Source organism: Heliangelus exortis, chromosome 18 (assembly GCF_036169615.1).
Source record: "Heliangelus exortis chromosome 18, bHelExo1.hap1, whole genome shotgun sequence".
NCBI classification, from domain to species: domain Eukaryota; kingdom Metazoa; phylum Chordata; class Aves; order Apodiformes; family Trochilidae; genus Heliangelus; species Heliangelus exortis.
In genome coordinates this window covers 3,583,729-3,597,014 of record NC_092439.1, presented here as the reverse complement: position 1 = coordinate 3,597,014, position 13,286 = coordinate 3,583,729, and the positions used below count along the sequence as shown (strand labels likewise).

The 13,286-nt window shown below is 40.1% G+C and overlaps 1 protein-coding gene across 8 annotated transcripts in view; it reads right to left on the bottom strand.

Annotated features, from left to right (window-relative positions):
* Nucleotides 1-13,286, bottom strand: part of NAV2 (neuron navigator 2) — a 345,652-nt gene that overhangs the window by 126,669 nt on the left and 205,697 nt on the right. For all 8 annotated transcript variants that reach the window (XM_071762477.1, XM_071762479.1, XM_071762480.1 and 5 more), the window contains one exon: nucleotides 11,179-11,231. In XM_071762477.1, coding sequence (XP_071618578.1) covers nucleotides 11,179-11,231 — 53 coding nt within the window. The remainder of the gene's footprint in view (nucleotides 1-11,178; nucleotides 11,232-13,286) is intronic.

Below are 13,286 nucleotides of genomic sequence, written 5' to 3'. Positions count from 1 at the left end.
CTGACCCTGCACTGTGATAATTTCTGCCACAAAGTGCAGCTGCCCCCTTGACACAGCAGCAAATTGTCACCCAGGCTCTATGGGCCCTTTCTTGGCCGAGTTCACACGTTGCTTAAACCCTTGAAGCAGATGTGAAAAGACTGGATTTGCCAAAGGGGAGTGTGTATTTGCTTTTTCACTCTGAGCTACAATTGGTTTTTTGGCTGACAATTCTGATTTCTCATTTGCTTTGCCAGCAATGTTTAACACAGCAGAAGCCAAGCAGTTGGATGCTCCCATCTCCTGCCTACCTAAAATAAGGGATTGCTGTGCAAAAAGAGGAGTAAACCCAAGGAGAGCCATCCCCAGTGATTATCTCACATGGACACACTAGCAGCAGTGTCCAAAACTAAGCCTGACCTTGTTACACTTCCTGGCTAAAGTATCAAAGGAATTTTCAATTTGGAATTTGCAATTTGGAATTGCTGCATGCAGCCCCTTTCATGTACAGGCAGCTATGAAAGGGCATTATCAGTTCCACACCCTACAGGATGAATATTGATTCTCAAATGCCCCTTAACACCAACTGAGGATGGCTGAGATGCTGCACCTATCTGGGGATTCCTCCTTTCTTATCATCAGGAGATGACAGGAAAAAATAAAATCCCTTAAAATTAAAATTCTGTTCACACCTAACAACATTTGGAGTGCCACAGCTCCCATTCTCTTATTCACCAACACCAAATGCATGTTGAAGTCAGCTACCTGGAAGCTTCTGAACATGAATCTCTGGGTGGCATTTGCCAAGAAGGGAGCAGAAGGCATCATGGTTAAGGAACGTGGAATAACCTTCAAACACCAGCCCAAGCTGTGGAAGCAGCAGTTGCTGTGTCACACCAGTAAGACCATCAGCCCCTTGCTGGAAAAGCAGGATGAAAAGCTGGTGGTCACACAGATTTGTTGATTTCTAGGCACTTTTGTAAAGGACATCATTGTTTTCATCCCCAAGAGCCCTGCACACCAGGGCATTCCTTCTGAGCTTCTACACACGTGAAATTCAAGTACACACAAATTTAGCAGCTACACTGAATTCTTATGTGTGGATCAGAATTCATGGATTTAATTCTCATTTCCCCATGACTTTCCCAGGTATATCACTGAGATTTCCCTCTGTTCTCAGAAGTACCCTGCAGTAATCACACATTTCCAACAACAGTGGCCACCAGACCCACAGCCAGGTTCTTGCATTTCTCATCTAACAGCAATTTCAATTTCTATTCTTGTCAATGTTAGAAAGAAAAAAGCTCAGATACAAGTTCTGGCCTGTATGAGCAGAATAAAATAAAAAAATATGTAAAAAATAACAACACCAAAATAAATATTCCCCTTCTGTAACTGGACACCCATAGGTGGGCACCAAACTATGCAGAACATTGACTTGATAGAGAAAAAAGCTCTCTGCAACCAAAGCTGCCCATCCAACTCTGCCAAGTCAAATGCACAGGGGAAAACAGAACTACTGCTGCCCTTCTGACAGATGCAGATGTTGTTCTCAAATAAAAATGAGAATTAAGCTTACTGGAGGCTCCTTCACTTCGAAACCATGGGAAGTTTCTCATGAAGCAAGACCTCTGCTCTCAGTTTTACAGTGATGGATGTGGTGTTTTTATGAGCTTATCCAGAAAAACCACTACTTATATTGAAACCAGTGCTTCCCACTTAACTTGAGGCTCCATGTTATGGCCAGGATATTAGTTTTCCAAGGAGAAAAAGAAGATTGATTTAATGTAAAAAAAAAAAAATATTCAAAGTTTCATAAATTCTTCTGCAATGTTCCAGCAGACCTCACATAAAATGTACAAACAAGGAAAGAGCCTAACACAAGCTGTTCAAGGCCAAATATATTCCTTGTCTTTATTTTCAGATGAAGCTTTTACACTCAAATTGTTATGTTGAGGTGTAGGAAGAGCCTTGAAGCCTTAAGACATTACACTGACAGTTCTTAAAATGCTGGAATCCTGTGGGAGGGAGGATTGCTCCTGAAATAATGGCTCATTTGAACTATTTCCTAAACATAATTATACATAAGAAACACCAAGGCCAAATTGCAGATTCCGTTTTCTCCAGTGGGATATAAATATTATTAGTGCTTTGTTTAAAATACATCTTCACTTCTGGTTATCCCAAACAAAAATCTTTTTTTAAAGACAACAATATATTGCTCCCAGCATTCATATGCTGCTCCTGACTATTTGGAGAAAAATGTCTCTCAAGATTAAGTTTCAGGATTTAGACACAACTTGAATATGTAACAAGGACAAATAAAGCTCACCCAAATTCTGAAGCCAGTTTGTAACTGATATAGTCACAGAAACACAAATCTATTATCACTGGTACATTGCTCTAAGCATATGTCAGGATTTGACTTTTCTCTGTTAAATTTGCACTATTTGGGTTTTTTTTAAGCAAAGGACACTTTGAGCACTAACCTAAGAATTGAGACCTAGGCTTAGCCTCATCTCTTGCATCCCTTTCTCTGTGACCCTGGGTAAAACCTTAGCTTTCCTGTGCCTCAGCTTTTCCTCTGAAAATAATGCAACAAATATTGAATATTTATTCACAATATGCCCAGTACAAATAGAAATGGGGGCAGAAAGCACCCCAGAGAAAGCTGTGATTGACAATGGCCAAGATTTCTAATCACATCAAATTATTTGTAGGGTGTTCTGGTATTGTGGATGGTTTCAGGCAATCCTGAGTGTCTCCCAAGGCTTTCCAAAGCTAATCTGGTCTGGGAAAGGTAGATGGAAGAGCTGTAGAAATTTTCCTACTTTATTCTGAAATTCAGCTTTTCAGGTTTATTTAAAATGGAAACTTTCTTATGGAGAAAAAAAAAAAAAAAAAAAAAAAAAAAGAAAATTAAAGAATAGTTTCATTTAAAAGTATCCATGGAAATATTATCTTTGGATAAGCTTTCCTGGCCCAGGTCTTTAGGTATAGTTCAAAAGTTGAAGGGGATAATTTGTGCTGAATTTGAAATCTCAAGACATCATCATTTATGATTAATTAAGCAACAAGGAGTTCATATTTGCAAAACAAACAACAGAGTAGCTGTGGAATCATCAATTTCAGATATAGATGAAACCCATCACTGCTCTTAGCATGCTCTTGGCTGGATTTTAGCTCACACCACACTACCTGGATGTTGTTGGCACCAAGTATCTGCTTCTGTTTAACTGAAGACAGGAGCAGATGGAGAGGAACCATGGCTGTGTTCAATAAATCCATAATGAGGAGGGCACTGAGTCCCAGGAATGCTTCATTTCCACCTTTCCTTTGTAAACTGAGGCTTCCAGACTTAAAGTTATGTTTCTAGTGCTGTGCTGTGCAGTTGGGATTAAATGGAAAATATGATTAATACCTACTGACAATGGACTTTTTCCCAAAACATCCTTGAATTCTAGATAAAATGATATTTTTAAATAATCATAAATGGTTAAAATGAAGGACTGACACTACAACCACTCAAAGAGTAAGTTCTGGCCCTTGAACACTGTTGTATTTCCTAAAATATTGGGAGATTGTGTGTATCATTAACTTGAATTTGCAGCAGGAATCCAGAATTTAACCAAACCCATGTAGAAAGAACACCACAAAACATTTTATCACAATCAGAGCTTTTTATATAGAAAGTTTTGTATTAATGCTGCACTCTATTAAATTATTAATCCCAAGAAACAAAACAGCATACCAACAAAAGATTAATTTTCAGTGATGCAAGGAAATCACAGCTTCCCAGTTCCTGGGAGCAGGCTGAGAGTACCTCAGCAAACCACCTGGCTTCATTTATTCAGAACCACACAAAGAAAAAAGCAGCAGTGGTCATACCAGGGCTGTGTCAACTAAAGGAGCTCCTGAAGAAAATCTGACAGTTGTTCCTTCCTTAAAAAGCTCCCTGGGAAGGGAGCTACAGCCATGGGCTGTTCCCAGGAGCTGTGAATCCCCTCTGCCTCGGCTGCCAGGGATGTTTGGCTCTGGAGCCCAAGGGTCACAGCTCCACCTGTTCCCAGCTGATTTATCCTGGGGGCTGCAGGGACACCCACACGTGTTCCCCCCTTTCCTGGCACCTGCATCCTGGATAAGATCCTCTCCTGAAATTGTTTGTATCTGTTTAATGCCCAAGCTGAACAGCACTGCTGCACTTTTCTGAACAAATCTGCAGGAGAATTTCAGGAAAGGGCAGAGCGGGAAGGGAAGGGAAGGGAAGGGAAGGGAAGGGAAGGGAAGGGAAGGGAAGGGAAGGGAAGGGAAGGGAAGGGAAGGGAAGGGAAAAGAAGAAGAAGGGAAAAGAAGAAGAAGGGAAAAGAAGAAGAAGGGAAAAGAAGAAGAAGGGAAAAGAAGAAGAAGGGAAAAGAAGAAGAAGGGAAAAGAAGAAGAAGGGAAAAGAAGAAGAAGGGAAAAGAAGAAGAAGGGAAAAGAAGAAGAAGGGAAAAGAAGAAGAAGGGAAAAGAAGAAGAAGGGAAAAGAAGAAGAAGGGAAAAGAAGAAGAAGGGAAAAGAAGAAGAAGGGAAAAGAAGAAGAAGGGAAAAGAAGAAGGGAAAAGAAGAAGGGAAAAGAAGAAGGGAAAAGAAGAAGGGAAAAGAAGAAGGGAAAAGAAGAAGGGAAAAGAAGAAGGGAAAAGAAGAAGGGAAAAGAAGAAGAAGGGAAAAGAAGAAGAAGGGAAAAGAAGAAGAAGGGAAAAGAAGAAGAAGGGAAAAGAAGAAGGGAAAAGAAGAAGGGAAAAGAAGAAGGGAAAAGAAGAAGGGAAAAGAAGAAGGGAAAAGAAGGGAAGGGGAAAAGAAGGGAAGGGAAAAGAAGGGAAGGGGAAAAGAAGGGAAGGGGAAAAGAAGGGAAGGGGAAAAGAAAGGAAGGGGAAAAGAAGGGAAGGGAAAAGAAGGGAAGGGAAAAGAAGGGAAGGGAAAAGAAGGGAAGGGAAAAGAAGGGAAGGGGAAAAGAAGGGAAGGGAAAAGAAGGGAAGGGAAAAGAAGGGAACAGAAAAGAAGGGAACGGAAAAGAAGGCAGGGGAGGGGAGGGCAGGGCAGGGCAGAATGCCAGTTTGGACTTCTATGAAGTTTTCTAATAAAGGAAAAGAATAACTCATTTTTTTTTTTTACTTCCACCGGTCTTGAAATCAACTTAATCTTTAATCCTTAGTGAGAAAAGGCTCAGATAAAGTTAATCCTGAATAAAAACTGCAATTTATCCCTGACTGACTCAACACAAAGTTTCTTCTCAGCAGTTTTTGCTCATGTTACCAAATCCAACTACCCCAGAGTCTCAGAGAAGCTCATACAAGCACTGCACCTGACACAGCCTCACCAGGAACAGTTTCCTGGGCCTCAGCACACAGGCATGGGAAGGTAAAGACTGTCAGCCACGGGTTCCCATTTTTCCCCATTTATTTATAACATTGCAAGAAGCTGTTTGCTTGCAGAGATTGCATCAAAGGAGTATTTATGTAATAATTTTGACATAAATAGTAGGCATGGCAACAGACTGGCATCAGCCAAGGGTTCTACATCCACCCACCCAATGGACAGCATCCACATAGTGCCTGATCTCCCACCTCCACATACAGAAGAGTTTTGGAAGCCTTTCCCTTCAGAAATTAAACAAGTATCTGTTCAGTGAAACTTCACCATGCCTTGTGGTAGGGAGATGTACACATTGGCCTTTCCCAATCCAGTCTGGCTCTATTTACCACGTTATTTTCTAAGGAGTGTGATGGGGGAGAGGGAGTGGGTTGTGATTTTATTTAGGCTGCAAGCTCTGCAGCACAGAGATCTATGATCCAGCCACGTCTGTCTCACTGATAACAATCCACAAATGGAAAGCATAATAGCATAACAACAGCCTGACCTCTGGGGAGAAAAAAACCCAACAAAACAGTGCCAGTAAACCGAGTCTTATCTAGGAGTAATGGTCATTATAAAGTGAGGAAGGAGGACATCTACACACGAGCAACCTGGCAGATCAGCTCTGCACTAAATCTTTCTTGTCTGGATGACATCATGGGTTCATACATGATCAACAGAACCACAGTTAGAGAAAATGCTTTCAAACATTCCTAAACTCAATATTTGGCCGAGTGCCTCTGCAGGCAGTGGAAGGAGCAAAGCTGGCGCCTGCCCCCGGCCCCTCTGGCAGGAATCTGGGTAACATCTTCCCCTCCAGCTAACCTTCAGCTGTGAGGAAACATACCACGGGCTCAGGTCAAAAGATACCCATTTGTTACTATAGGAACATTAACACAGATTAAATTTCTAAACACATCCTGACAGCAAGACACAAACTCCCCAAGCAAAGCAGGGGAAGGCTGACCAGAAAACAAAAAAACTTCCTTTTACTACGTAGCTCAGAACAGCCTCAGGGAAGGATAACTTGAAAATATATGGATATATTTAACCACTGGGATTTGTTTCCAAAAATCCCTTGTCAGGGGAAAAAAGAAAATGCCTGTGAAGCTTCTGATCTTCCCTGCAGAGCTGCTCCCCTGAATCAGCAGCTCATGGCCAGGCACAGGATTGCTCCTAAGCTTTAGGGAACAGGAGCTGCTCAACCAGGCTTCAGCCCCACCATCCCAGAGCTGGAGCACCAGCTTTGCCACTCTGCTGCAGCTAGAAATGGCCATGGCCATGCTAAGACAACACTGGGTGGATAAAAATGCTCAAAATGCTCAGAGGAGGAGGGCAAAGTGAATGCCTGCTCTTGAAGAGCAAATATTTAGAATTACGTTCCATGAGAACAATACAACTAAGAATATTTAATTTCTTTTTCTCATACAAAACACATCAGCTCACCTATGTAGTAGATTTTACACACACACACATTAGTTAGTTGCTCAGGTGATACAGATGGTTTCAGCTCACATTATTCCTGCCAACCAACTCACTGATGTGTACCCAGTTATAACCTTTTGGCATGGGCCACAGCACATGAGCATTCACACTTAGTACCTCAATTCCTTGAGAAAAAGAACATGGAAATATGAATAGCATGTGCCAGCCACACAAACAGCAGTGAAGATTTCAACAAGCCCTTTTCCTCAATAAAAAAATAAAAGGATGCATAAAGCAGAGGATGGAGCTGGCAAAGGTCACACTGAGAAGTGGATACTCAGCTCTAAAAACTGAATTAAAACTCCAAGTGCTGCTCACATCAAAGCCAGGGTTCCTTCCAGGCTGGAGATTTTTCATACACTGTTCTCTGACATTGAGTATTGTGTACATTATGGAACAGCTCGTTTTCAACAATAGAAATCAGCCAAATATTGAAATAACAAAATAATAGTCAAATTGCCATAACTGGAGTAAGGTTTCCTTGCACAGAGCGAGGATATTGAAAACTCAGCTTTGATACCAACTTTCAGCAAGCCCCTGGGAAGAAATGCAGGCTCTGACTCATGTTGGACTGCAAGAATCTTTACATTTGCAAGACAAATGGTAGTAGAAAGACTGAAAGTAGAAAGACAAACAGCAGTAGAAAGACTTATTTTACCAGTACAGCTTGTTGAACAGAAAGCGACGAATCTCAAAAAACTTCTGGTCAGCAGAGAAAAAGAAAGAATACCTCCTCTTTGTTATTTTATAACACAAATACTTATATGCACAAAGTGATCACCCTTGAAAATAATAAAACCCAGCCACAAACCCATATAAGAACCACAGTTATTTCCTACTCTATTTATAGGAGAGAACTGCAGTGCTGGTTCAGCCCATGTTCCTTTCTGTTATTCCAAATTCTTGTCTTGGGTGTCCCAGAGCTTCCCCAGGCTTTGCAGTCTGGTTTATCCACTTCCAGATTCCCCCATCCTTTTCCCTCCAGCACTGCCAGCTTTGCTGCAGCTCTGCTCTTCCCTCTGCCTGCAGCACCAAGGGGAACACAGCATCACTTCTCAGACTTTAACATCCAACATTGCACTTCTCTCTAACCTGGGATTCATTTTTAAATGTATGAAACCTTGAAAAAAAATAAATTTCTCCCTGGTCTCTTTTTATACTTCCTTATAAAGGATATGTAGAGATGGGTATGATGTCTTTCCACTGCCACAACCAGTATTTCTTACCTTTACCCTCATGGTGGTGAAAGCCCTCTACCCCTCCCTAGAAGATTCATTGCTGCTACTTCTTCTACCCCCTCTTCCAGTTCCATCTTCAGTGGTGATTAAACCATCATCTCCATCTGCCAACATATTCCTTCCCTGGTGGGTATCTTGTCTCTTCTTTCTCTTCAGGTCCATGTTTTAAAAATTAGCTGTCTTTCCTCAGCCACCTCCCCAGTCACTGCTATTGCAGCTGGTAGAGATCTTGTCTTGCCTTCCCCTTGCTCTCCACATGAATGCTGGGACCTTTCAAAAATGTCTTGTGCTTCACCTTATACTTGTATCATCATCTCATCTGTTATGATTTATCACTGGCATGCAATAGGTAACAGAACCTCCTCCTTCTCTGTCCCTCCTTGCTGTGCTATGCAAAAAGGATGGATTCATTTACAGGAGCATAAAATGCTCAGCTGTTGCACTGTGCTAAAATCTTGCTGTGAAACTTCCTTCCAGAACTCTGACCATTTTACACAACCTATGTACACATGTTGTACACAGCAGAACACAGCCCCTATCCAACAAGATTTCCCCAGGCTGCCATTACAGCCAGAATTGCTGTCTGCACAGAACAATCTATTTACTTATTTACATACTCCTTTTTTTGTTTGTTTATTTTGACATTTTACAATTAGAAGTGATAGGAACCCCTTTTTACAATGGGTAACATTCAGCAGTCACAAGGGCACCTTCATCACTAAGATCACCCACATTGGCTAGAAGGGAAGAGACTCAACAATACCCCCCATACAGTCCAGATTCTGCAGGATGCTAAATGTTGAGTGCTAATGTCATCTGCAAAATGAGAGTGTCAGAAAGCAAAGGGAAGGAAAGTAAAGAAGAGAAACCAAGTGAGATATCTCTGGCTTTACACATACATGAATAATATTGAGAGAGCCCTCTCTAGGCTTTTTCATGCCAGACTTTTTTCAGAAGTGTGTAGGAGAGGAAACCAATTGTGCTTTACCCTCCTTCACCCAGTTATCAAGAACCATGCCAATATTTTCTTAAGTTTCATCCTAAAAACACAAATGCAGTTGTGGTGACAGTCTCTGGAAACTTCTTGGTCTCCAAGCCCATGCTCCCTACTACTACATCCTCTGCTAACCACAGGGTTTTCTGCCTGCCAGATGGAACTCATCATCACAATTGCAGGCTTCTGTTTAGCAGAATATCTGCAGTACAAAACCATAGAAACTTGGAAAAAAAATGCCTGGAATAGGCCTTATGCAAAGGACAAGATACAGAATAGTCTCTAGTAGATGATACCAAAGGCAGCCAACTTATCTGGAGCAAAGGAAGACAGGGATACTCCCCACAGCAGAGAAACCTTGACAAGAAGACAAGGGGGAGATGATTCCATGGTTTTCAGCTAAGTTATTCCTCATGGAGTTAGTGGGGATCCATCATTTCTGGCACTGGGACAAGGTTGATAGGCACTGATGATCCCAAATGGTTCTGCAGTACTAAACTTTATTTGACCAAGTTTATTTATTAGTGCTGGAGCCTGACAGACCCAAGCTGTCCCTAAAGCTCAATTTAGGCAAATTTGTCACTGTAGCAATGGGAACAACCATGCAAAGAGACCTGATCTGGCTCCACCTTGAGCTCTCTAAAGTTTGGCAGGCTGTTCTGGCTTAGGACTGTGTCACATGGAACCCAAGACCCTTGTTTTCACACCTCCTTTAATGGGCTTGAAGATCACAGATTTGCTCCAACCTTCTAAGCTGATACCTCTGGCTGGGTGTGAGGTTCTTCACCATCCAGCTTACACATCTCTGCTCCTGGAATCATCAGTCTACAAATGAGATAGGGTGGTACAAATGCCACAGGGTGGTACAAATGCCACAGGTGGAAAAATGATGGGACTTGCACCTACAATGTCTTGGAAATTTATTACCAACCCTGGTCCTGAATGAAATTCAGTTCTTACGACACGCTTGTGGGACATTAAATTATTGTAATTGCCAAAATTTCCTCAATTATTTATACTCTAGGCAGCTGCTGTGGTTACAGCAAGAACAGCAACCAACCCCTTCAAAGCACTTGAAAAGTAGCACTGATAAATCTTTCTCAATGGCTTTTTTGCTGAGCCTTTGCTGGGTGGGTTGAAGTAAGATTGCTAAATTCCAAGAAACAACAAAAAACCCAAACAGAGTCACAGAATGCAATGTGGTTTCTGACTTAAGATGGTAAAAATCAAACCTTTCATCTTCCCTTTAACTACGTGAGTGGTTGTGCTCAAGATGCAGTAGTGGAGGTAGGGATGGTTGGGAACAGAGTCATAGAAATGAAAAATATTAAACTGGCATCACCCACAGAACAAGACATTCACATAGCCCAAAGCAAGCATTTGCAAAGCAAAGGGGAGATCTTAGAATTTATATTGTAAAATTGTAAAAATCTCAAGATACAGAAGGAAATATCCCCTTTTCAGCACCCCTAGGATGCACTTTAAAAATGTTTATTATTTGCATGCTCAGTACAGAGCAGGCATGCTCTTGAGGTACTATATGTTTTTAATTTTACTGCACTAATTTTGGAGTTTTTGGTTTTAAATATTATGTACAAGCAAGGCACAAAACAGCTTTTACAAATTAAAACTCAGCAGTCCAAACCAAGTTGCATACATAAACCAACTCGGAGTTTGAAATAGGAAACTTTTTCATTTGGTGTGGTTTACTTATTTATTTTGTTTCTTTTCAAGGGATATGGGAACTTTTAACCCAACTTTAAAATAAATATCTCATTATTTTGCAATATTTTGCAATGTTACTGTCTACATAGAGGAACAAAATTTTAATTTATACATTCCTGATTACCTATGTGGTATTTCAGAACTATAAAACAACAATGTAAGAATAACATTGATTTTAAGCATATGAGAAATGATGAGGCCTAATTTAACTACTGTGGCACACAATGGCAAAACTCATAATATTTATATTCTTCACCTTTGCCCTAATTAAAAATAGATATTAAAGTCTCAGGCATTGAAATCACACCCTCTCATTCAGTCCTCAGCCACATACACATCAACAACAGCCTGTTTTACTACTCACCATTTGAGACCTATTTTTGGGGCAGCCATTGATGTCTTCAATCTTTTCATTTGCTGAAAAGCAAAAAAAAAAAAAATTAAAAAGGAGATAAATAAAACAAACCCCACACCAAGGATGTTAATTCCAATTATTTCCAGAGCACTTGCTGCTAGCTAAATAAAGGGGTTTCAGATTGTAGTTGCCCAGTCAAAGTGCATGTGTGAAACAGAGACCCATCAAAAAAAAAAGCAGCTGGAGTTTTCTAGTGGGTCATTCCTCCAGAGACAGCTGGGGGCAGAAAACAACTGCTCTGACATCCCCTACAGTGACAAGTAACTCCTTTAAAGTACAAAAAAAGATTTAAACTCTGGAAAGGGAATGACTGCTGAGTGGAAAAATGAACAGTTCTTGTGTAGAGATGGCTGCATGTCAACTGATTTGCTTGTAAAGAAAATACTTCTTTTAAATCTGTATGGAAACTCTATGATCAGTAACTATTTTTTTTTTAAATCATTAATAATTATGTTAATTATTTTTCCAGCTTCTGGTCCTTTGTTTACATGCAATCCTTCTTAAAGAAAAAGATAAACTTTCAATCTTTAAAGTCCCAAGGCAAATAATGGAGTTGTTGAGGTGGTTAAATGTTTGCCTTAGAGTCTCAGTTTGCTTGGTCTCACATTTCAGGCTTGTTCCCTGCAATGATTTCTGTGCCAGGCTGCAGAATCAGTTATAATCAAAGCTGGGGTTCATTTCCCCACAGTTTTTCCATTCTAATAACAGCAGGAATTCAGAGCCCACTTGATGAATTACCTCCTATTGATACTTATATCAAAAGCTGTATTTCCTGCTTAAGTTAGGATTATCAAATGTGGCACAATATCCCAATAGCAGTCCTTAAAAATTGACAATTGTCTGGAACTTTGATGTTTCTCACAGGAAAACAACAGACAATTCAATATATTACCAATTCCAGAGCATGCACAGACCCAATATATCTGAATTCATGAATTTAAATATAGCTGCTATGTTTATATGGCATTACTAAGGCATATATTCTTTTATAGAGCTATATATTTTAAACTGAAACAAACCAGAATGCTATGAATGCATTTTAATTGACTTGCAATTTGAATAAACTGTCATCATAAAATGCTTTTGTATTATCAGCAGCAGTTTTGAAGTCTGAAGATTATCTATCTCCTCTGAAGTAAAATGCAGTGATGTTTTGTTTCATGTCTCTTTAGATTTGTTCCTTGTCTGAATGCAAAGGTAAAATAACTACCTATTTCTTAATAATTTTGATTTTTTTCTTTTCTAGATATGCAACTATTCCACCTCAGAAAGGTAAACAGAAAGGCTTGGGATCACTGTGCCTGTATAAGCATTAACCCTTATGGATTCTCCATTTAAAAAATAAATAACCACATTCATTCTTTTCCCAGCTGTGAATATTAAGTAGTATTTCAAGATTCAACATCTGTGACAATGGTGAACACAAGAAAAATTGTGCCATTAATAATTAAACCTGAATCAATTGTGATGACTTTGGGTAATCTCCAGATACTCCAGGCACATGACATAAAGGAGGAAGGATCTTCATGGCTGTTTTCACTCCTAACACCAGAACATGAAAAAGAAAAGCCTTTCCTGAACTGCACATAGAAGCTTTCCTAATATACAGCCTCATAAAACCTGGTCTTTGGCAGGCTCCAAGTAAAGCTGCTCCTGGGTGTGCAAGTTATCCCCATCTTTGTGACAATGAGATGCACACCCAGCAGATACAAATGGCTTTTTATTTTCATTAATTTGGAGGATCAACCTGTGAATGTTTAAATATGGTCCTTCTGTCACATGAAAAACATAAGCTGAAAACTAAAAGCTCCCCCTTGGACTTTTAACTCACAGAGCTCACAGCCTAATCTTAAATATAAGCCTAAAGGCAGCCCTGAGAATGGCTGAAAAAAAATACAAAGGGGAATTAAATCAAAATAAATACAGAAAGCAATATTATTTCTCTGTATTTTAGAGGAAGCAATTTGAATTTCATAAGAGTTTTCAAAAGTCAGTCCTCAAACAGCTACATTGAAATATTTGGTACATCATTTTGAAGGTGGGTATTTTTACACGTG